The following is a 22,823-nucleotide window of genomic DNA, read 5'->3' as shown; positions in this document are numbered from 1 at the left end:
ACTAAAATCGGCTGTGTGGTTGATGATCAGCTATGATCTTATTGAATGGTGGAGCAGGTTCAAAAGGCCGAATGGCCTACTCCTGCACCTATTTTCTATGTTTCTATGTAAGAAAGCAGGACTGTAGACTGCAGGAAAACATCAATCAACTGGTCAGGTGGGCAGAACCTTGGCAAATGGAATTTAATCCGAAGAAGAGGTAATGCATTTGGGGAGGTCTAACAAGACATGGGAATACACATTAAATGGTAGGATACTGAGAAGTGTAGAGCAACAAAGGAACCTTGGAGTGCAGGTCCACAGATTCCTGAAGGTAGCAGGCCAGGTAGATAAGGTGGTCAAGGTGGTACACAGAATGCTTGTCTTTATTAGCCGAGGTAGAGGCAGAAACCCTCACCACATTTAAAAAGTACTTGGATGTGCACTTGAAGTGCTGTAACCTACAGGGCTACGGACCAAGAGCTGGAAAGTGGGATTAGGCTGGATAGCCATTTATTAGTGGCGCGGTCATGATGGGCCTCTGTCTGTGCTGTAAATTCCTATGATTCTATATCCTATCCCACGCCAACTCTCGCTCACCCGGAGAGAGAAAAAAGGAGGACTATGGAGAGGCTGAATTTAAACACACAGCCACAAAGGTGCTAGAATCTAGTTTGGCTGCAGACAGCAGTTTTCAGGGCTCAAATATGGGCCTGTTGACTGACTAATAAAGGGAAAGGAGATAATCCGGGTGGGGTGGAAGGGGCAGGAGATTTAGCAACCTTGGCCCCCTTCTGAAACAAAGTCAGCAGTCTTTTATTGTGCATGATCAGAATAAAAACTATTTAGGCAGATAAAACATGCACACAGAATGGAGAGCAGTAAAGATGCCAGCTGGCCAGTGAACAAGTGGGCCATGCTAGTTAATCTTCTGTGGATTCAAACCTCTTCTCAAAACACACAGACACACACAAAAACAAGTTATTTAGTTATTGGCACCGTGCCTCATTCTTAATGCAGAGTCACAGCACCAATGAAACAAAGAAAGAACTTGCATTTATATAGCACCTTATATAGCACCGTTCACAACTTTGACATTCCAACGCACTTTACAGTCAACAAAGTATGTATTGGAGTGCAGCTGCTGTGGTAGAGTAGGAAACACGGCAGCTAATTTGCACACTGCTAATTTACAAAGAGCAGCCGCGTTTTCCCCTGTGCATGGGTCAATATTTATCCCTCAATCAAAATAGATTATCTGGTCATCGTCACGTTGCTGTTTGTGGGAGCTTGCTGTGCGCAAATTGGCTGCTGAGTCTCCCACATTACAAGAGTGACAACACTGACTACACTTCAATAAGTAAGTCATTGGCGGTGCAGCACTTTGGGACATCCGGAGGTTGTGAAAGGCACTGTACAAATGCAAATTCTCTCTTCTCTTTCAGGCTGGAGTTTCGTGCTTGGGGAGAGGGGCTGGGAGCCCGGTGCTCTCAGGATTTCCTCAGTGCTGCACTGCAACAGGCTGTTCGCAGCTGGGGCAATGGCACTGGCACCTCACCACTCAGTGTAGGCAGGTCTTCGCAGGGCTCGGGTGGTGCATCATTTTGGATGTGTGGCCGTTTCCCTGTGTGCATGTGCGAGATACTGGAGCGAAAAAAAGTGTTCGGACAGCTGGCATACCCAGAGTATCGAAGATGGAGGGTGATCGAATCGAGGTGTTGATGATCAAAGGAGTGAATATGGTCAAAACTATTTCCTCTGGTGGGAGTGGGAATCCAGAACAAGCGGGCATGACCTTAAAATTACACTTCTTCAGACAAAGGATAGTGGAAATCTCTGCTCAAAGCTTTTGAGGCTGGGGGTCAATTTAAAATTTCTAGACAGATTTTATGCTAGACAAGGGTAACAAGGGTTACAGAACGAAGGCAGGTAATGGAATTAAGAAACAGATTTGCCGTAATCAAATTGAATGACGGAACATGCACAAGGTGCTGAACGGCCTCTTCCTGTTCCTATGTATGATGCAAACATTCCTAAGTGTTCATGTACTTTTCATGTGACACTGCTGCTGGCAAGTAACAACTTTATCAATATAAACTAAATTGTACAATTATAAAGGGGGTTCAGAAACAGAAAGACCTGGCCCGGAGGGGGGGGGGGTGCGGGGTGTGGGGGTGTACGTATACAAATCCTTGAAGGGGGCAGGACAAGTTAAGACGACGGCTAAAAAAGCATACGTGATTCTTGGCTTTATAAGTACAGGCAGAGTACAAAAGCTAGGGAGCTTTATAAAACACGGGTTAGGCCTCAGAGTGTTGTGCCCAATTCTGGGCACCACACTTTAGGAAGGAGGTCAAGACTTGAGAGAGGGTGCAGAAGAGATTTGCAAGCATGACACCAAGGATGAGGGACTGCAGTTATTTGGAAAGACCAAAAAAGGCTGGTGTTGTTCTCCTCAGAGCAGAGAAGGCGAAGGAGAGATTTGATCGAGGTGTTCAAAGTCATGAGGGGGTTTGATAAGAGTAGATGATGTTGCATGTTCAGCCATGAACTCATTGAATGGCGGTGCAGGCTAGAAGGGCCGAATGGCCTACTCCTGCACCTATTTTCTATGTTTCTAGATAGGGAGAAACTGCTTCCAGTGGCAGGAAGGTCAATAACCAGAGGACACAGATTCAAGATCATTGGCAAAAGAACCAGTGGAGAGGTGGGATTTTTTTTTTATATAAACGCGAGTTATGATCATCTGGAATGCATTGCCTGAAAGGATGGTAGAAGAAAATGTAATTGTAACTTTCAAAGGGTATTCGATAAATACTTGAACAGGAAAAATTTGCAGGGCTATGGGGAAAGAGCAGGGAGAGTGGGACCAGTTGGATAACTCTTTCGAAGAGCCAGCACAGGCATCTTTCTACGCTGTAAGATTCCATGGTTTCCGCTCACCTCTGACAAAGCCCCTGGGACATGTCACTACATTGAGTGACTTACTTAACTGCAGCTGCTGTTGATTACAGCAACGTAGAGTCAGAGCAGGACCGACTCTAGAAATACACTCTCCATGTCAGCGGAAAAATGGCAGAGTAACTTGAACACGATATCTCTTTTAACAACAAATGAGCACCAATGAGGAGTTCCCGGAGGCTTCTATCACCCTCGGGTATTTATCAATTTTGCTATCTCCAGTCAATGTCTTGAAGTTGACTCAGTCCAAACAGACAATTGGCTGGGGTGGGGGGGGGGGGGGGGGGGGTAGCAGGGTTGGGAGGAACGTACCATCTGTCTGTAGGGTTTGTCTGCGCGAGTCACTTTGGCCTCTCGGGCCTTGTCAATGTCCTCGGCCGTCAGCCCGCTGACGGAGCGGTGGTCTTGATGGAAGGACCGCCTCTGGGTAGCGGACGAGAAGGGGCCGCTCGAGTCTCCGGGACGTCCGGCAAAGAGCCCGCCCTCCTGCCTGGGGTCAACGGCCGCCTGGTGTTGGTGAGCACCTGCGGCGAAGTCCTCCGTCGCCGCTTCGGAGGCCTCACTGGAAGGGCTCCACTTCGAAGAGAAATCCTCGTCCAGCCCAGAGATGTTTTCTTGCTGCATCCCAACATCCTAGAATTGGAAAAATAAATAAAATAAAACAGCGGTGGGCCTTTACTCGTCTGTGGAAAACCCGCAGCTCGCCTGCTACACAATGAAGCAAACCTTCGCCCTCACGGCTGTGATAATCTGGCATGGTAGATTATTCGCAATGGAATACTCTCCACTTGCCTGGATGAGTGCAGCTCCAACACCTCAAGCTGCTCAACATCATCCAGGACAAAGCATCCCGCTGGATTGGCACCCCATCCACCACCTTACACATTCACTCCCTCCACCACCAGCGCACCGTGGCTGCAGCATGTACCATCTACAGGATGCACTGCATCAACTCGCCAAGGCTTCTTCGACAGCACCTCCCAAACTCGTGACCCCTACCACCTGGAAGGACAAGGGCAGCAGACGCATGGGAACACCGTCACCTGCAAGTTCCCCTCCAAATCACACACCATCCTGACTTGGAAGTATATGGCCGTTCCTTCATCGTCGCTGGGTCAAAATCCTGGAACTCCCTCCCCAATAGCACTGTGGGAGTACCTTCACCACACGGACTGCAGCGGTGGCTCACCACTACCTTCTCAAGGGCAATTAGGGATGGGCAATAAATGCTGGCCTTGCTAGCGACACCTTATATAGTTTTAAAGCACACCGGGGTTCTGTACCTGCACCTGCCCCATTGCCGCGCTGAAAGCATCTTCGGCAGACGCTTGCCAGCCTCTGGCTGCTGCCGTCAGTGCTTCCCCGCTCGACACCGCGAAGCGCCCTTGAACCGTCTGCGTCTCGACGATGGCCTGGCTCAGCTTGGCCAGGCCCCGCATCAACATGATGACGTCGCTCGCCATGATCAGTCTCCACTTTATTCTTCCACTGCAGAAACACAAGGTCCAGGTCAGAACAGTAACCAGCTCATCAAAATACAGCATCGAAGGACTTATATCGAGCATTCATAATCAAACTTCATTGCTCTCCTCAGGAGGTCACAAAGCCCTTCACACACAGGGAATAATGGCAATGGTAGGCACTTCTGTAAGCAAAAGTGCAGCCGTTTTGCGCACAGCAACAAGGTTAATGACCGGTTCTATTTTATCTGGTTAAGGACCAGTCCTACTTTCTGCATGGACGTTTTACCAGGATACTGTCCTGAGCAGCCCATCCCCCTCCCTTTCTTCCCCCAATCCTTCCCCTCGGGCACCTCACCCAACTAGCCATTATTCATGTCCACGCTTTGGCGAGGGAGTCCAGGCAGGCTATTCAACTGTGGAGTGCATCACAGCCAAGCTCGATCCTGTCCTCTATGGGGATTGGCTGAATTGCTCTTCCCTGGCCTGGAGAGGCTGAGCCCCCTTACCACGGCAGCACAGTATGGGGATCAAAACCCAAGGAGGGGAGGGAGCCTTGGTTGAGAAACATCTGAATCAGTCATCGGGACAGCCTCGGTGCCTAGGTTTAAATGATGCCGCGTCGCCCCACCCCGAATCATTGTTTGGTAACAAGGGGGAAGGGGAGATAAGGGAACCCGTTGTACTCTTCAGATAGACATGGGTGGAGTGTCCAACCGGTTCTCCAGCCTTGCTATCTAATTAAAGCCTTTCCATTCTGTACCTTATGATACGGGCTGTCTGACAACTGCCACTGGGGTTGTCTACTTACACACACGACTGACTGGGTGAAAGTTTCCTCCCTCTGTTGGTTGCAGAGGCTCCACGTGATGTGTTAACACAGAGCCGACCCACTCGCCACTGGCAATCGGTCCATGTGCTAAAACTGCCCAGAGTCAGCACTAACCGGTAATATCTCTCGCTGATTCCCCCCGCCGTGATCTCCAACTCACCCCATAGCCGATCCTCAACCAAGTCCCACTTACCTACCAACCCCCATCACTGCTCCCTGTCCGGTCCTCAGCACTTCATGATCTACAAATCCCTCACCTCTGTACCTGGCCTCCAGTCCTGCGCCCCTGCCACACTTGGCTCTCCCGATTCTGGAACATGGTGTTCCCTACCCCAACCCCACTATCAATGACAGAGCTAAAGGACCTCACCCACAGTTCACAATGCCATCCCCCCCAACCGACCCCCTCCCCACCCAAAACCTCTCCCACATTGCTGCCTCTCGCCTTGCTTTCAAAAAGGTCTCCTCAAAACCTACCTCCCCAGGTCATCTCCCAAATTCCCTCCAGTGCCCAGGCCACACCGCTGGACTATTTTAATTTGTACTCAGTGTGGGTAACACTGGCAAAAGGAAAGATTTACTGCCTGTCCCCAGGTGTCCCGTGGGCACTGAGACAACCACAGTTAGCTACATGCAAGGTCCTAGAATGGTGGGTGTGGGCAGTCCCACTTCAGAGAGCAGGGCTGTCACACCAGGGCAAGTGTTATCACATACTAAATCTAGGGGTATCCCAAATTAACAGACCCCCCCCCCCCCCACCCCCGCCAATCCCATGCCCAGGCAGTTCTATCAAATCAGACCTAAAAAGTGTCTCCTTTGCGGGTTTGCACAGGCAGCGATCTCCCAAAACAACTCCTGCAGAACAGGAGTACTCCTGCCCTAACCAGGGTCGCACACTCAGCTCGGGGTCAGAAGGTTGAGGGTTCAAGCCCCACTCCAGGAACCCGAGCACAATTTAGGTTGATTCTCCAGGGCAGTGCTGCACTATCAGAGGTGCCATCTTTCCGATGAGACGTTAAAACAAGGTCCCGTCTGCCCTCAGATGGATGGAACAACAACTTATATTTATATAGCGCCTTTAACGAAACGTCCCAAGGTTCATCACAGGAGTATTATGCGATAAATATTTGCCACAGAGCCGCATAAGTAGTAATTAGCTTGGTCAAAGAGGTAGGTTTTAAGGAGCATCTTGAAACATAGAAAACAGGTGCAGCAGTAGCCCTTCGAGCCTGCACTACCATTCAATGAGTTCATGGCTGATCATGCAACTTCAGTACCCCATTCCCGCTTTCTCTCCATATCCCTTTAGCCGTAAGGGCCACATCTAACTCCCTTTTGAATATATCAAACAAACTGGACTCAACAACTTGGTGGTAGAGAATTCCACAGGTTCACAACTCTGAGTGAAGAAGTTTCTCCTCATCTCAGTTCTAAATGGCTTACCCCTTATCTTTTAGACTGTGACCCCTGGCTCTGGACTTCCCCAACAATCGGGAACATTCTTCCTGCATCTAACCTGTCCAATCCTGTCACAATTTTACATGTTTCTATGAGATCTCCTCTCATTCTTCTAAATTCCACTGAATAAAAGCCTAGTCGATCCAGTTTTTCTTCATATGTCAGGCCTGCCATCCTGGGAATCAGTCTGGCGAACCTTCGCACTGCACTCCCTCAATAGCAAGAATGTCCTTCCTCAGATTAGGAGACCAAAACTGCACACAATACTCCAGGTGTAGCCTCACCAAGGCCCTGTACAACTGCAGTCAGACCTCCCTGCTCCTATACTTAAGTCCTCTCGCTAGAAGAACATAAGAATTAGGAGCAGGAGTAGGCCATCTAGCCCCTTGAGCCTGCTCAGCCATTCAACAAGATCATGGCTGATCTGGCCGTGGACTCAGCTCCACTTACCGGCCCGCTCCCCGTAACCCTTAATTCCGTTATTGGTTAAAAATCTATCTGTGACTTGAATACATTCAATGAGCTAGCCTCAACTGCTTCCTTGGGCAGAGAATTCCACAGATTCACAACCCTCTGGGAGAAGAAATTCCTTCTGAACTCAAATTGGCTCCCCGTATTTTGAGGCTGTGCCCCCTAGTTCTAGTCTCCCCGACCAGTGGAAACAACCTCTCTGCCTCTATCTTGTCTATCCCTTTCATTATTTTAAATGTTTCTATAAGATCACCCCTCATCCTTCTGAACTCCAACGAGTAAAGACCCAGTCTACTCAATCTATCATAAGGTAACCCCCTCTTCTCTGGAATCAGCCTAGTGAATCGTCTCTGTACCCCCTCCAAAGCTAGTTTATCCTTCCTTAAGTAAGGTGACCAAAACTGCACGCAGTACTCCAGGTGCGGCCTCACCAATACCCTGTACAGTTGCAGAAGGATCTCCCTGCTTTTGTACTCCATCCCTCTCGCAATGAAGGCCAACATTCCATTCGCCTTCCTGATTACCTGCTGCACTTGCAAACTAACTTTTTGGGATTCATGCACAAGGACCCCCAGGTCCCTCTGCACCGCAGCATGTTATAATTTCTCCCCATTCAAATAATATTCCCTTTTACTGTTTCTCCTCCCCCCCCCCACCCAAGGTGGATGACCTCATACTTTCCGACATTGTATTCCATCTGCCAAACCTTAGCCCATTCGCTTAACCTATCTAAATCTCTTTGCAGCCTCTCTGTGTCCTCTACACAATCCGCTTTCCCACTAATCTTTGTCTCATCTGCAAATTTTGTTGCATACACTCTGTCCCCTCTTCCAGGTCATCTATGTATATTGTAAACAGTTGTGGTCCTAGCACCGATCCCTGTGGCACACCACTAACCACCGATTTCCAACCTGAAAAGGACCCATTTATCCCGACTCTCTGCTTTCTGTTAGCCAGCCAATTCTCTATCTATGCTAATACATTTCCTCTGACTCCACGTACCTTTATCTTCTGCAGTAATCTTGTGTGGCACCTTATCGAATGCCTTTTGGAAATCTAAATACACCACATCCATTGGTACACCTCTATCCACCATGCTCGTTATATCCTCAAAGAATTCTATTAAATTAGTTAACATGATTTCCCCTTCATGAATCCATGCTGCGTCTGCTTGTTTGCACTATTCCTATCTAGATGTCCCGCTATTTCTTCCTTAATGATAGTTTCAAGCATTTTCCCCACTACAGATGTTAAACTAACCGGCCTATAGTTACCTGCCTTTTGTCTGCCCCCTTTTTTAAACTGAGGCGTTACATTAGCTGCTTTCCAATCCACTGGTACCTCCCCAGAGTCCAGAGAATTTTGGTAGATTATAACGAATGCATCTGCTATAACTTCCACCATCTCTTAATACCCTGGGATGCATTTCATCAGGACCAGGGGATTTGTCTACCTTGAGTCCCATTAGCCTGTCCAGCACTACCCCCCCGAGTGATAGTGATTGTCTCAAGGTCCTCCCTTCCCACACTCCCGTGACCAGCAATTTTTGGCATGGTTTTTGTGTCTTCCACTGTGAACACCGAAGCAAAAAATATTTGTTTTAGGTCTCAGCCATTTCCACATTTCCCATTATTAAATCCCCCTTATCTTCTAAGGGACCAACATTTACTTTAGTCACTCTTTTCCGTTTTATATATCTGTAAAAGCTTTTACTATCTGTTTTTATGTTTTGTGCAACTTTACCTTCGTAATCTATCTTTCCTTTCTTTATTGCTTTTTTAGTCATTCTTTGCTGTTGTTTAAAATTTTCCCAATCTTCTTGTTTCCCCACTAACCTTGGCCACCTTATACTCTCCTTTATTTCCTTGGTTATCCACAGCTGGTTATCCCTTCTCTTATCGCCCTTCTTTTTCACTGGAATATATTTTTGTTGAGCACTATGAAAGAGCTCCTTAAAAGTCCTCCACTGTTCCTCAATTGTGCCACCGTTTAGTCTGTGTTTCCAGTCTACTTTAGCCAACTCTGCCCTCATCCCACTGTAGTCCCCTTTGTTTAAGCATAGTATGTTCGTTTGAGACACTACTTCCTCACTCTCAATTTGTATTACAAATTCAACCATACTGTGATCACTCATTCCAAGAGGATCTTTTACTAGGAGATAGTTTATTTTTCCTGTCTCATTACACAGGACCAGATCTAAGATAGCTTGCTCCCTTGTAGGTTCTGTAACATACTGTTCTAAGAAACAATCCCGTATGCATTCTATGAATTCCTCCTCCAGGCTACCCAGTGCGATTTGACCAATCGATATGTAGGTTAAAATCCCCCATGATTACTGCCGTTCCTTTTTCACATGCCTCCATTATTCCCTTGATTATTGCCCGCCCTGTGAAGTTATTATTTGGGGGCCTATAAACTACGCCCACCAGTGACTTTTTCCCCTTACTATCTCTAATCTCCACCCACAATGATTCAACATTTTGTTCATTAGAGCCAATATCGTCTCTCACAACTGCCCTGATATCATCCTTTATTAACAGAGCTACCCCACCTCCTTTCCCTTCTTGTCTATCTTTCCAAATTGTCAGATACCCCTGTATGTTTAATTCCCAGTCTTGGCTACCCTGCAACCACGTTTCTGTAATGGCCACCAAATCATACCCATTTGTAATGATTTGTGCCGTCAACTCTTACTTTATTTCAAATGCTACGTGCGTTTAGGTAGAGTGTTTTAATACTAGTTTTTAAACCATGATTTTTAGTTTTGACCCCTCCTGCAGCCCCTTTATATTCAGTGGCCCTTTTTGTTTTTTGCCTTGGGTTTCTCTGCCCTCCACTTTTACTCATCTCCTTTCTGTCTTTTGCTTTTGTCTCCTTTTTGTTTCCCTCTGTCTCCCTGCATTGGTTTCCATCCCCCTGCCATATTAGTTTAACTCCTCCCCAACAGCACTAGCTATGAAGGCCAACATGCCATTTGCCTTCACCGCCTGCTGTACCTGCATGCCAACTTTCAATGACTGATGTACCATGACACCCAGCTCTCATTGCACCTCCCCTTTTCTTAATCTGTCACCATTCAGATAATATTCTGCCTTCCTGTTTTTGCCACCAAAGTCGATAACCTCACATTTATCTACATTATATTGCATCTGCTATGCATTTGCCCATTCACCTAACCTGTCCAAGTCACCCTGCAGCCTCTTAACATCCTCCTCACAGCTCACACTGCCACCCAATTTAGTGTCAACTGCAAACTTGGAAATATTACATTCAATTCCTTTGTCTAAATCACTAATGTATATTGTAAATAGCTGGGGTCTCAGCACGGAACCCTGCGGTACCCCACTAGTCACTGCCTGCCATTCTGAAAAGGACCCGTTTATTCCTACTCTTTGCTTCCTGTCTGCCAACCAGTTTTCTATCCACAGCAATACATCACCCCCAATACCATGTGCTTTAATTTTGCACACCAATCTAGTGTGGGACCTTGTCAAAAGCCTTTTGAAAGTCCAAATACACCACATCCACTGGTTCTTCTTTGTCCACTCTACTAGTTATATCCTCAAAAAATTCTGGAAGATCTGTCAAGCATGATTTCCCTTTCATAAATCCATGCTGACTTGGACCAATCTGGTCACTGCTTTCTAAATGCACTATTACATCTTTAATAATTGATTCCAACATTTTCTCCACTACAGATGTCAAGCTAACCAATCTATAATTCCCCATTTTCTCTCTCCCTCCTTTTTTTTTTTAAAAAGTGGGGTTACATTAGCTACTCTCCAATCCATAGGAACTGATCCAGAGTCTATAGAATGTTAGAAAATGACCACCAATGCATCCACTATTTCTCGGGCCATTTCCTTAAGTACTCTGGGATGCAGACTATCTGGCCCTGGGGATTTATCGGCCTTCAATTCCATCAATTTCCCCAACACAATTTCCTGACTAATAAGGATTTTGTTCAGTTCCCCCTTCTCGCTAGACCCGCAGTCCCCTACTATTTCCAGAAGGTTATTTGTATCTTCCTTAGGTGAAGACAGAACCAAAGTATTTGTTCAATTGGTCTGCCATTTCTTTGTTTCCCATTATAAATTCACCTGATTCTGACTGCAAGGGACCTACATTTATCTTCACTAATCTTTTTCTCTTCACATATCTATAGAAGCTTTTGCAGTCAGTTTTTATGTTCCCTGCAAGCTTACTCTCATATTCTATTTCCCCCTCCTAATTAAACCCTTTGTCCTCCTCTGCTGAATTCTAAATTTCAGCCAGTCCTCAGGTTTGCTGCTTTTTCTAGCCAATTTATATGCCTCTTCCTTGGATTTAACACTATCCCTAATTTCCCTTGTTAGCCATGGTTGAGCCACCTTCCCCATTTTATTTTTACATCAGACAGGGATGTGCAATTGTTGAAGTTCATCCATATGATCCTTAAATGTCTGCCATTGCCTCTCCACCGTCAACCATTTCAGTATCATTCGCCAGTCTATCCTAGCCAATTCACGTCTCATACCATCGAAGTTACCTTTCGTTAAGTTCAGGAGCCTAGTCTCTGAATTAATTGTGTCACTCCATCTTAAATGAAGAATTCTACCATATTATGGTCACTCTTCCCCAAGGGGCCTCGCACAACAAGATTGCTAATTAATCCTCTCTCATTACACAAGACCCAGTCTAGGATGGCCAGCTCTCTAGTTGGTTCCTCGACATATTGGTCTAGAAAACCATCCCTTATACACTCCAGGAAATCCTCATCCACTGTATTGCTAACAGTTTGGTTAGCCCAATCAATATGTAGATTAGTCACCCATGATAACTGCTGTACCTTTATTGCACACCTCCCCAATTTCCTGTTTGATGCCATCCCCAACCTCACTACTACTGTTTGGTGGTCTGTACACAACTCCCACTCTCTGCCCTTTGGTGTTCCACAGCTCTACCCATACAGATTCCACATCATCCAAGCTAATGTCCTTCCTTACTATTGCGTTAATCTTTTCTTTAACCAGCAACGCTACTCCACCTCATTTTCCTTTCTAAATATTGAATACCCCTGGATGTTGAGTTCCCAGCCTTGGTCACCCTGGAGCCATGCCTCCATAATCCTAATTACATCATATCTGTTCAGAAGGAAAGAGGGAGAGAGGCAGAGAGGTTTAGGCAGGGAGTTCCAGAGCTTGGGGCCTCAGCAATAGAAAGCATGGCCACCAATGGTTGAGCGATTATAAAATCAGGGATGGTCAAGAGAGCAGAATTAGGAGGAGCATAGACATCTTGGGCAGTTGTGAGGCCGAAGGAGATTACAGAGATAGGGAGGAGCGAGGCCATGGGGGGATTTGAAAATAAGGATGAGAATTTTGAAATCGAGGCATTGCTTAACTGGAAGCCAATGTAGATCGGCAAGCACAGGGAGTGATGGGTGAGTGGGACTTGGTGTGAGTTAGGACACGGGCAGCCGAGTTTTGGATCCCCTCTAATAGATCCCATGACCAATATTCCAAAGAGGAGCAGGGGAGTTAATGATCCCTGGTGATCTGGTCAATATTTATCCCTCAGCCAACATTAAAAACAGATTATCTGGTCATCATCACAGTGCTGTTTGTGGGAGCTTGCTGTGCTTAAATTGACTGCATTGTTTCCTACATTAGTCTGGACTACACTTCAGAAGTACTTAGTTGGTTGGAAAGCGCTTTGGAACGTCGCGAAAGATGCTAGATAAATGCAAGCTTTTACTTTTTTCCCCCTACTCAGCAGGAGCTGGTGCGAGGAGCCTTGGAAGACTCGGGAATTGGGAGAAAGCCGGGAGTCTTACTCTTGCAGGCATAAAATGGAATCACACTACAGTCCTCAGGAATCTCATACTTCCTTCAAAGGAGTTGTTTGTGTTGAGCGATTTGGTATGAGGAAGCTCACAGCTGCTGCCAGTGAAGCAATAACAGGGCTCCTTAAAAGGGGAAATGCTGCAGTGGCAGACAAGCAAATGCGACAGCACTTGGATACACTGCACCTAGAGAGCTGTAGGGCTGGGGAAGGTTAGAGATGGGGGTGGTGGTAAGGCAGTGAGGAATAAGTGAGGCTTGCTGTAAGATAGGTCATGGGCAGCAGAGGGTGGAGGGTGGGGGGTGGGCCAGCCAGGAGAGCATTGAAGGGGACAGGGTCTTCAATGGAGTGTTTCAGCAGCAGATGAGCAGAGGCAGGGCCAAGACAGGCGAGGTTATGGAAGTGGAACTGGTGGATATGTGGTCGGAAGCTCAGCTGGTCATCTCATAGGACACCAAGGTTATACACAGTCTAGTTTAACCCGAGACTGTGGCCAGGGAGGGGGACGAAGATGACGACTTCAGTCTTCCTCAGGGTTTAACTGGAGGAAATTGCAGCTCATCAAAAGACTGGATGTCGGACAAGCAGTCAGACAACACAATCAGTGGAGGGGTTAGAGCGAGAGAGCGAGAGAGCGAGAGAGCGAGAGAGCGAGAGAGCGAGAGAGCGAGAGAGCGAGAGAGCGAGAGAGCGAGAGAGCGAGAGAGCGAGAGAGCGAGAGAGCGAGAGAGCGAGAGAGCGAGAGAGCGAGAGAGCGAGAGAGCGAGAGAGCGAGAGAGCGAGATGGTGGAAAAGTATAGCTGGATCATCCCATGTTTGCGGATGATGGGGCTGAGGGACAACAATGTAGGTGTGGAAGAGGAGGGGGCTAAAGGGAAGCTGACTGGGGATTCTGGAGGCAACAGCGCAGGGTGGGAAGAGAAGCCATTGCAGGAGATGTTGCCAAGATCAGATAGGCAAGAGTGAAACCAAATAAGGGCAGTCCCACTGAGCTCTGCAACAGAAGAGAGGTTCTGGGGGAGAATGGTGTGGTCAACCTCATGAAAGGTTGGAGGGAGAATGGATCATGGTCAGAGGTATGTAATATGTAACACTGGTTAGGGCTGCTTCCATGCTGTGGCTAGAGAGATTCGAACAGAGAATTGAAGAAAAGATGGGCACACATTTAGGTCCCAAGATGCTCAAAGGACTTTGGAGATGGGACGGTAAGAACAGAGGGGTCAAGGGCAGGTTTTATTTTGAGGAGTGGGGGGCTGACAACAGGAGAGCAGGACAGAACCTAAAGACAGGGAATAGTTAATATCAGCCAATATGGGAGGTCAGGAAGGAAAGTTGGGTGTTCAGCAGTTTAGTGGGAATGGGGTTAAGGGCAGAGGAGGTGAATCTCATGGATGAGATGAGCTGGAAGGGGGCAAGAGGTGAGAAACTAGAGAGACGCGAGTTCAGGGCTAGGGCAGGGGGAACCTGGGGCGAAGATTGGCCTAGTAGGCAAAGAGAAGGGGTAAATAAGAGAGGGAGAATAAATCTTAGCAGAAACAGACTGGAAAGGAAAAAAAAGAGGAAAAACAGAGAGGGACAGCGAGAACCAGAGACAGATATAGACTGGGTGTTGGGCAAAACAACAAGGTGATTCAGTTAGCCTGGAACAATGTGTCAGGGTCACACGTTGGGGGCTGGAGATAAATGGTGGAGAGAGCTAGGGAGAATAAATAGAATAGAAATGGAGGGAGGAGAGAGCAGAAAGTTACACAGCTCAGGAACCTTACTGAGCAAGAGTTTCAGACACCAGTCTGATCAACTAACAATAAGCCAAATACTGCAGAGGCTGGAAAGCCAAAATTAGTAGTGGGCACGTTCCATGCTGATATACAACTTCACTGGCCAGCACACGCTACCCTTACAGTGCTTGCCGCTGAGACACCTGGGCATCTGCTCAGATCCCCCTTGATTGGGGCATTCATCAAGTCACTCTCCAAATCCAGTGACCGAGTCTCCATTCACCGCACCACTCTTCAAATCTTTCAACCTCTAAGTATAGTCACCCTACTTCAGGAGAAATGATCTGCATTGATAGGATGCCTAATCACATCTCAGAAACATGCCAAAAGACTTTACAACCAACGAATTACTTCGAAATGCGATAGGTTACTTTGTGGGCAAACGTAGCAACTGATTTCAACATAGCAAGATCCCATTAGTCGCAACGAGATGAATGACCAGTTAATCTGCATTTTTTAAGTGGTTGATGGAGGAATATGGACGAGTGCGCCAGTGAAACTCGCTGGCCTGCCTCAAATAGCAGATCCCCCAATGTACAAGCAGACAGAGTGAGCCTCGGTGGAACATCTCACTCAACGGACAGGCCCCTGCCGCTGTGCCACGCGACTTCAGTCCTGCACTGAAGGGTCAGTCTACTAACTGAGCCACTGTTCAGCAGACCTCAGAGCTCCAACCATGGTCCACTCCCCAAACAAAAACAGCTCACAACCAATCGGGCAGCAAGGGCATCGGCGTCAATGGCAGCCTGGGAAAGTTCCTGCACAGAACAGAACACAAGAACTAGGAGTACGAGAAGCAGGAGTAGGCCATGCGGTCCCTCGGGCCTGCTGTGCCATTCAATATCATGGCTGATCATCAACTGCAACTCCACTTTCCCACCCAACCCCCATATCCCTTGCAGTCCAAAAATCTATTGATCTCCGTCGTCGTCGTCGTCGTCGTCGTCGTCATAGGCAGTCCCTCAAACCGAGGATGACTTGCTTCCACGTCAAAAAGTTCACAGGTATTTCAGTGATGGACCTAAAATTCCAGGTCCAAACTAAATCTTGAAGGGTGGAAGATGCCTGTGCGTGGATTTTTTTTAACGTGTGGTGACCGTTGCACACCAGCCACCATATGGGCTTGACAGAACTAGTTCTTGGTCCAGTGGCAAGGATTAACCAAGACGACTGGAGACTAGCTCTGCTGCACGGACCTCGTGCACACACATATCGCAGTGTGGGCTGGCCCATGCTGCCCCTGGGTCCTCGCCTCTTCTGGGCCCCAATCACATCCCTCTAGTCACTCGCCGCTCCTTCGCCCCAATCTCGCCGCTCCCTCAGTACCTGCCCCATGCTCCAATCACTGGCCTGGACCTTGGTGACGTCCCTTTTCACTGCCGTTGCTCTCCTGCTCCAGCACGTGCTGCTCCCTGGAGTGGTAGGCTGTCATGCTGCTTCTTCCGCTCCCCGGCCCGCTCCAATGGTGCTCGCAGGCCGGGGGCCGTGCAGACTGCTGGGCTAGGCTGCCACGCTGCTCCTTCCGCTTTGTTTATACTCAACAACTGTGCATCCACTGCCCTCTGGGGTAAAGAATTACAAAAGATTCACAACCCTTTCAATGAAAAAAAATTCTCCTCCTCAGTTCTTAATGAGGATCAAGATGAGGAGAAATTTCTTCACTCAAAAACCCTATTTCTAGACACTCCATCCAGGGAAAACAACCTCTCAGCATCTACCCTGTCAAGCCTGCCCAGAATCTTATAGGTTTCAATTATATCACCTCTCACTCTTCTAAACTTCAGGGTCTAAACTTGAGAGTATAGACACATTCTACTCAATTTCTCCTCATACGACAACCCTCTCATCCCAGGAATCAGTCTGGTGAACCTTTGTTGCACTGCCTCCATGGCAAGTATATCCTATCTTTTAGATAAGGAGACCAAAACTGTGCACAATACTCCATGTGTAGTCTCACCAAAGCCCTGTACATTTGCAGCAAGACTTCCTCACTCTTGTACTCCAACCTCCTTGCAATAAAGGCCAACATGCCATTTCCCTTTGTATTTGCTTGCTGCACCTGCATGTTAACTGTGTGTTTTGTGTACTCTGAACACCAACATTTAATAGTTTCTCACCATTTAAAATATTGATATTCTATTCTACATACCAAAGTAAATAACCTCACATTATACTCCAACTGCCACCACCTTGTCCACTCACTTAACCTGTTTATATCCCTTTGCAGACTGTATCCTCCTTACAGCTTACTTTCCCACTTAGCTTTGTATAGTCAGCAAACTTGGATACATTGCACTCAGTCCCTTTATCCAAGTCATCAATTTAGATTGTAAATAGCTAAGGCCCCAGCACTGATCCTCACGGCACCCCACTAGTTACAGTCTGCCAACCGGAAAAGGACCCGTTTAATCCTGCTGTTTTCTGTGCATTAACCAATCCTCTAACCATGCTAATATATTACCCCCAACCCCATGATCCTGTGTGGCACCTTGTCGAATGCCTTTTGAAAATCCAAATATACTACATCCACTGGTTCCCCTTTACTGACCCTGCTAGTTATATCCTCAAAAGACTAAGATTTATCAAACCAGATTTCCTTTTCATAAAACCATGCTAACTTTGCCTAATCATATGATATTCTAAGTGCCCTGTACTACTTGCTTCATAAATCATAGAATCAGAAGTTTACAGCACAGGAGGCCATTTCAGCCCATCGTGTCCACGCCGGCCAACCAAGAGGCTATCCAGCCTAATCTCACTTTCCAGCTCTAGGTCCATAACCCTGTAGATTATGGCACTTCAGGTGTGCATCCAAGTACTTTTTAAGTGTGGTGAGGGTTTCTGCCTCTACCTCCCTTTCAGACAGTGAGTTCCAGACCCCCATCCTCTGCATGAAGAAATTTCCCCTCAAATCCCCTCCAAATCTTCTACCAATTACTTTACATTTATGCCCCCTGGTTGTTGACCCCTCTGCTAAGGGAAAAAGGCCCTATCGACTATATCTAGGCCCCTCATAATTTGATACACCTCAATGACGTCTCCCCTCAGACTCCTCTGTTCCAAGAAAAACAAACCCAGCCTATCCAATCTGTCCCCATAGCGAAGATTCTCCACTCCCGGCAACATCCTCGTAAATCTCCTCTGTACCCTCTCCAGTGCCATCACGCCCTTCCTGTAATGCGCTGACCAGAACTGCACGCAGTAACTCCAACTGTGGCCCAACCAGTGTTTTATACAGTTCAAGTATAACCCCCCCCGCTCCTGTATTCTATGCCTCGGCTAATAAAGGCAAGCATTCCGTATGCCTTCTTAACCACCTTATCTACCTGGCCTGCTACTTTCAGGGATGTGTGTCCATGCACTCCCAGGTCCCTTTGTTCCTCTACACTTCAGTGTCCTATCATTTAATGTGTATTCCCTTTCCTTGTTAGCCCTCCCCAAATGAATTACCTCACACTTCTCCTACAAATTCCATTTTCCACTGTTCTGCCCACTGATATTTTCCTGCAGTCCGCAGCTTTTTCTTCATTATCAGCCACAGAGCCTATTTTTGTATCATCTGCAAACTTCTTAAATCATACCCACTATATTCAAGTCGCATCATCATAGGCAATCCCTCATATCGAGGAGGACTTGCTTCCATGCCAAAAAGGAATGAGTTCGCAGGTGTTTCAATGAAGGACCTAATATTCCAGGTCCCGAACTACATGTTGAAGGGTGGAAGATGCCTGTGCGTGGATTTTTTTTTTTATAAACATGAGGTGGCCGTTGCACACCAGCCACCACACGGGCTTGACAGAGCTAGGTCTTGGTCCAGTGGCAAGACGACTGGGGATCAGCTCTGCTGCACAGACCTAGTGCGCACACATATCGCTGTGTGGGCTGGCCCGTGCTGTCCCTGGGCCCTCGCCTCTTCTTGGTCCCAAACTCACACCTCTCCTGGGCCCTGATCACGTTGCACCACGATCACTTGCCGTTCCTGCATCCCAACCTCGCCACTCCTGTTGTACCTGCCCACGCTCCAATCAGTAACCTGCACCTTGGTGACATCCAATCCAGTTGCCCTCTTCACAGCTGTCGCTCTCCAGCACGCGCTGTACCTTGAATTGGTATGCTCCTTTGAAGGTCCCGACCTGCTGATGATCCTTGCAGGTTGGGTCCACCATGCCGACTGCCGGCATGCGGAGGCTTCGTTTAAAGGTGTCAACATCCCTCAGCCAAATTTCCATCAGGGCCATGATGGCGATGCAATCATCAGTGATAAGCTCATGGATGGCAAGGGCATTGTTCTCGCAAGTGAACGGACATTCTGCAAGGTGATTTAGAGCCAGCATCCACAGAGTCAGTGCTTGGAGGGATGAGTCTAGATCATTGATGTATACCACAAAAAGTAAGGGACCTAGTACGGAGCCCTGCAGAACCCCACTGAAAACATCCTTCCAGTCACAAAAACATCCATCAACCATTACCCTTTGCTTCCTGCCTCTGATTTTGGATCCAACTTGCCACTTTGCCCTGGATCCCATGGGCTTTTACTTTCGTGACCAGTCTGTCACGTGGGACTTGATCAAAGGCCTTGCTAAAATCCTTATACACTAATCATACGCACTGCCCTCATCGATCCTCCTGGTTAGCTCCTCTAAAAATTCAATCAAGTTAGTCAGACACAACCTTCAGTCCTTCAGCACCACATCTGAAGCCAGAGAGAATTGGAAAATGATGGTCAAAGCCTCTGCTATTTCCTCTTTTGCTTCGCTTAACAGCCTGGGATACATTTCATCTGGGCCTGGGGACTTATCCACTTTCAAAGCTGCAGTGTGAGCTGCAAGGAGGATTCTATGAGGCTGCAGAGCGACTTGGATAGGTTAGGTGAGTGGGCAAATGCATGGCAGATGAAGTATAATGTGGATAAATGTGAGGTTATCCACTTTGGTGGTAAAAACAGAGACACAGACTATTATCTGAATGGTGACAGATTAGGAAAAGGGGAGGTGCAAAGAGACCTGGGTGTCATGGTACATCAGTCATTGAAGGTTGGCATGCAGGTACAGCAGGCGGTTAAGAAAGCAAATGGCATGTTGGCCTTCATAGCGAGGGGATTTGAGTACAAGGGCAGGGAGGTGTTGCTACAATTGTACAGGGCCTTGGTGAGGCCACACCTGGAGTATTGTGTACAGTTTTGGTCTCCTAACCTGAGGAAGGACATTCTTGCTATTGAGGGAGTGCAGCGAAGGTTCACCAGACTGATTCCCGGGATGGCGGGACTGACCTATCAAGAAAGACTGGATCAACTAGGCTTGTATTCACTGGAGTTCAGAAGAATGAGAGGGGACCTCATAGAAACGTTTAAAATTCTGACAGGGTTAGATAGGTTAGATGCAGGAAGAATGTTCCCAATGTTGGAGAAGTCCAGAACCAGGGGACACAGTCTAAGGATAAGGGGGAAGCCATTTAGGACCGAGATGAGGAGGAATTTCTTCACCCAGAGAGTGGTGAACCTGTGGAATTCTCTACCACAGAAAGTTGTTGAGGCCAATTCACTAAATATATTCAAAAAGGAGTTAGGTGAAGTCCTTACTACTAGGGGAATCAAGGGGTATGGTGAGAAAGCAGGAATGGGGTACTGAAGTTGCATGTTCAGCCATGAACTCATTGAATAGCGGTGCAGGCTAGAAGGGCCGAATGGCCTACTCCTGCACCTATTTTCTATGTTTCTATGTTTCTAAACCCCTTAATACCTCCTCTCACACTGTTTATTTCATCTAATATTTCACACTCCTCAATAGCAGTGTCTGCATTGCCCCGCTCTTGTGAAAATAGACGCAAAGTATTCATTAAAAACCGTACTCACATCTTCTGCCTCCACAGAGATCACTCTCATGGTCTCTAGTAGGCCATACCCTTTCTTTAGTTATCCTCTTACTCTTAATATATTTATAAAACATCTTTCGGTTTTCCTTGATTTTACTTGCCAAGAATTTTTCATGCTCTCTCTTTGCTTTCCTAATATCCTTTTTAATTTTACCACTGGATTTTCTATACTCCTCCAGAGATTCTGCAGTATTTAGCCCTCGGTATCTGTCATAAGCCTCCCTTTTTTAATTTATCCTACCATGTATGACCCTAGACATCCAGGGGGCTTGAGATTTGTTAGTCCCACCCTTTTTCTTTAAGGGCACATATTTGGTCTGAACCCTCCGGATCTCCTCCTTGAATGACTCCCACTGCTCCGACACTGATTTACCTTCAAGTAGCTGTTTCCGGTCCACTTTGGCCAAATCCCATCTCAGCTTAGCAAAGTTGGCTTTTCCCCAATTTAGAACTTTTATTCCTGGTCTATCCGTGTCCTTTTCCATAACTACCTTACATCTAACTGAATTATGGTCACTAGCACCTACTGATAACCCCTTCCGCCTGCCCAGCTTCATTCCCGGAAACTAAATCCAGAACCGCCCCCTCTCGTGTTGGGCTTGCTACATGCCGGCTAAATAAGTTCTCTTGAATGCATTTTAGGAATTCCGCACCCTCTATACCCTTCACTAATTTTGTCCAAGTTAATATTGGGATAGTTGAAATCCCCTACAATTACTGCCCTATAGTTTTTGCACTTCTCAGAAATTTGCCTACATAATTGCTCTTCTACCTCCCTCTCACTGATGGGGGTCTATAAGTACACACCCAGCAATATGATCATCCCTTTTTTGTTTTTCAGTTTGATCCATATGGCCTCGTTTGATAATCCCTCCACCATATCATCCCTCCTCACAGCTGTAATAGTTTATTTAAACCAATACTGTGACCCCACCCCCAACCATCCCTTTTTACCACCCTCTCTATCCCATCTGAAAACCCTGTAACCAGCAATGTTGAGCTGCCATACCTGCCCCTCTTTTAGTCATGTCTCTGTAATAGCTATATTACTCTGTGCTCTCAGCTCATCTGCCTTATTCACTATACACTTTGCATTGAAGTATATACCATTTAGTACAGGCAGACCTCCTTGTTGACTACTTTCTAGCCCTGGTTTCCTCAGTCCTTCAAATTCACTTCCTACATTCTTGCTTTCCAATTTCAGCTCTACTTCCCTTCCTGCTGATCTACTCTCAGATTCCATTCCCCGCCAACAGCAACCGCCCCCCTCCCTGCCCCCGCCTGGATGAGGATATTGGTCCAGGCTCTGTTGAGGTACAACCTGTCTGGCTTGTACAGGTCCCACCTCCCCCAGAATGCCTCAGGAATCTAAAGCCCTCCCTCCTGCACCACCTCTCCAGCCACGCATCCATCTGCTCTATCCTCCTATTTCTGTACTCACTAGCTCATGGAACCGGCAGTAACCCAGAGATTACTACCTTGGAGGTCCTGCTTTTTAAATCTCTCTCCTAGCTCCCTAAACTCTGCATGCAGGACCTCATCCCTCTTTCTACCAGTCGCTGGTCCCGATATGGACCACAACCTCTGGTTGTTCACCTTCTATCCCCCATAATGGATTCCAGCATTTTCCTAACAACTGATGTCAGGCTTACAGACCCCTGTTTTCTCACTCCCTTTCTTGAATAGCGGGCTTACATTAGATATCTTTCAATCCACTGAGACCGTTCTAGAATCTAGGGAATTTTGAAAGATCACAAACAATGCATCAATTATTTCTGTAGCCAGCTCTTTTAGAACCCTAGGATGCAGATCATCAGGTCCAGGGGATTTGGAAACTGCAAATCAGGCTCAGAGAAACATACAAATACTCTATACACCAAGTCCCACTCACCCACAAGTAAAGGAAAGACTTGCATTCCTATAGCCCTTTTCATGACCTCAGGACTTCCCAAAGTGGTTTACAGCCAACGAAGAACCTTGAGAAATATAGTCATTGTTGTAATGTAGGTAACACAGCAGCCAATGAGATACTGACCAGATCATTTGCCTTTAGTGATGTTAATTGTGAGATAAATATTGGCCAGGACACTAGGGAAAACTTCAAAATGTAATGTCATGAGATTTCTTCAAAATATAGTGTCATGGAATCTTTTACATCCACCCAAGAGGGCAGACAGGGCCTCAGTTTAA

The 22,823-nt window shown here is 47.0% G+C and overlaps 1 protein-coding gene across 4 annotated transcripts in view; it reads right to left on the bottom strand.

Moving 5' to 3' along the window:
* LOC139267455 (atypical kinase COQ8A, mitochondrial-like) overlaps positions 1-22,823 on the bottom strand; it is an 89,548-nt gene that overhangs the window by 63,660 nt on the left and 3,065 nt on the right. For 3 of the 4 annotated variants that reach the window (XM_070885802.1, XM_070885803.1, XM_070885806.1), the window contains 2 exons: positions 4,224-4,428; positions 3,253-3,573 (listed from right to left, as the gene is read on the bottom strand). In XM_070885802.1, coding sequence (XP_070741903.1) covers positions 3,253-3,573; positions 4,224-4,403 — 501 coding nt within the window. In that variant the 5' untranslated portion in view covers positions 4,404-4,428. Of the gene's footprint in view, positions 1-3,252; positions 3,574-4,223; positions 4,429-16,088; positions 16,325-22,823 lie in introns of all 4 variants that reach the window. The other variant, XM_070885805.1, reaches the window with a different exon arrangement.

Source organism: Pristiophorus japonicus, chromosome 7, assembly GCF_044704955.1.
Source record: "Pristiophorus japonicus isolate sPriJap1 chromosome 7, sPriJap1.hap1, whole genome shotgun sequence".
NCBI classification, from domain to species: domain Eukaryota; kingdom Metazoa; phylum Chordata; class Chondrichthyes; family Pristiophoridae; genus Pristiophorus; species Pristiophorus japonicus.
Note: the sequence above shows the minus strand (reverse complement) of the source record. Positions and strands in the feature narration are given on the sequence as shown.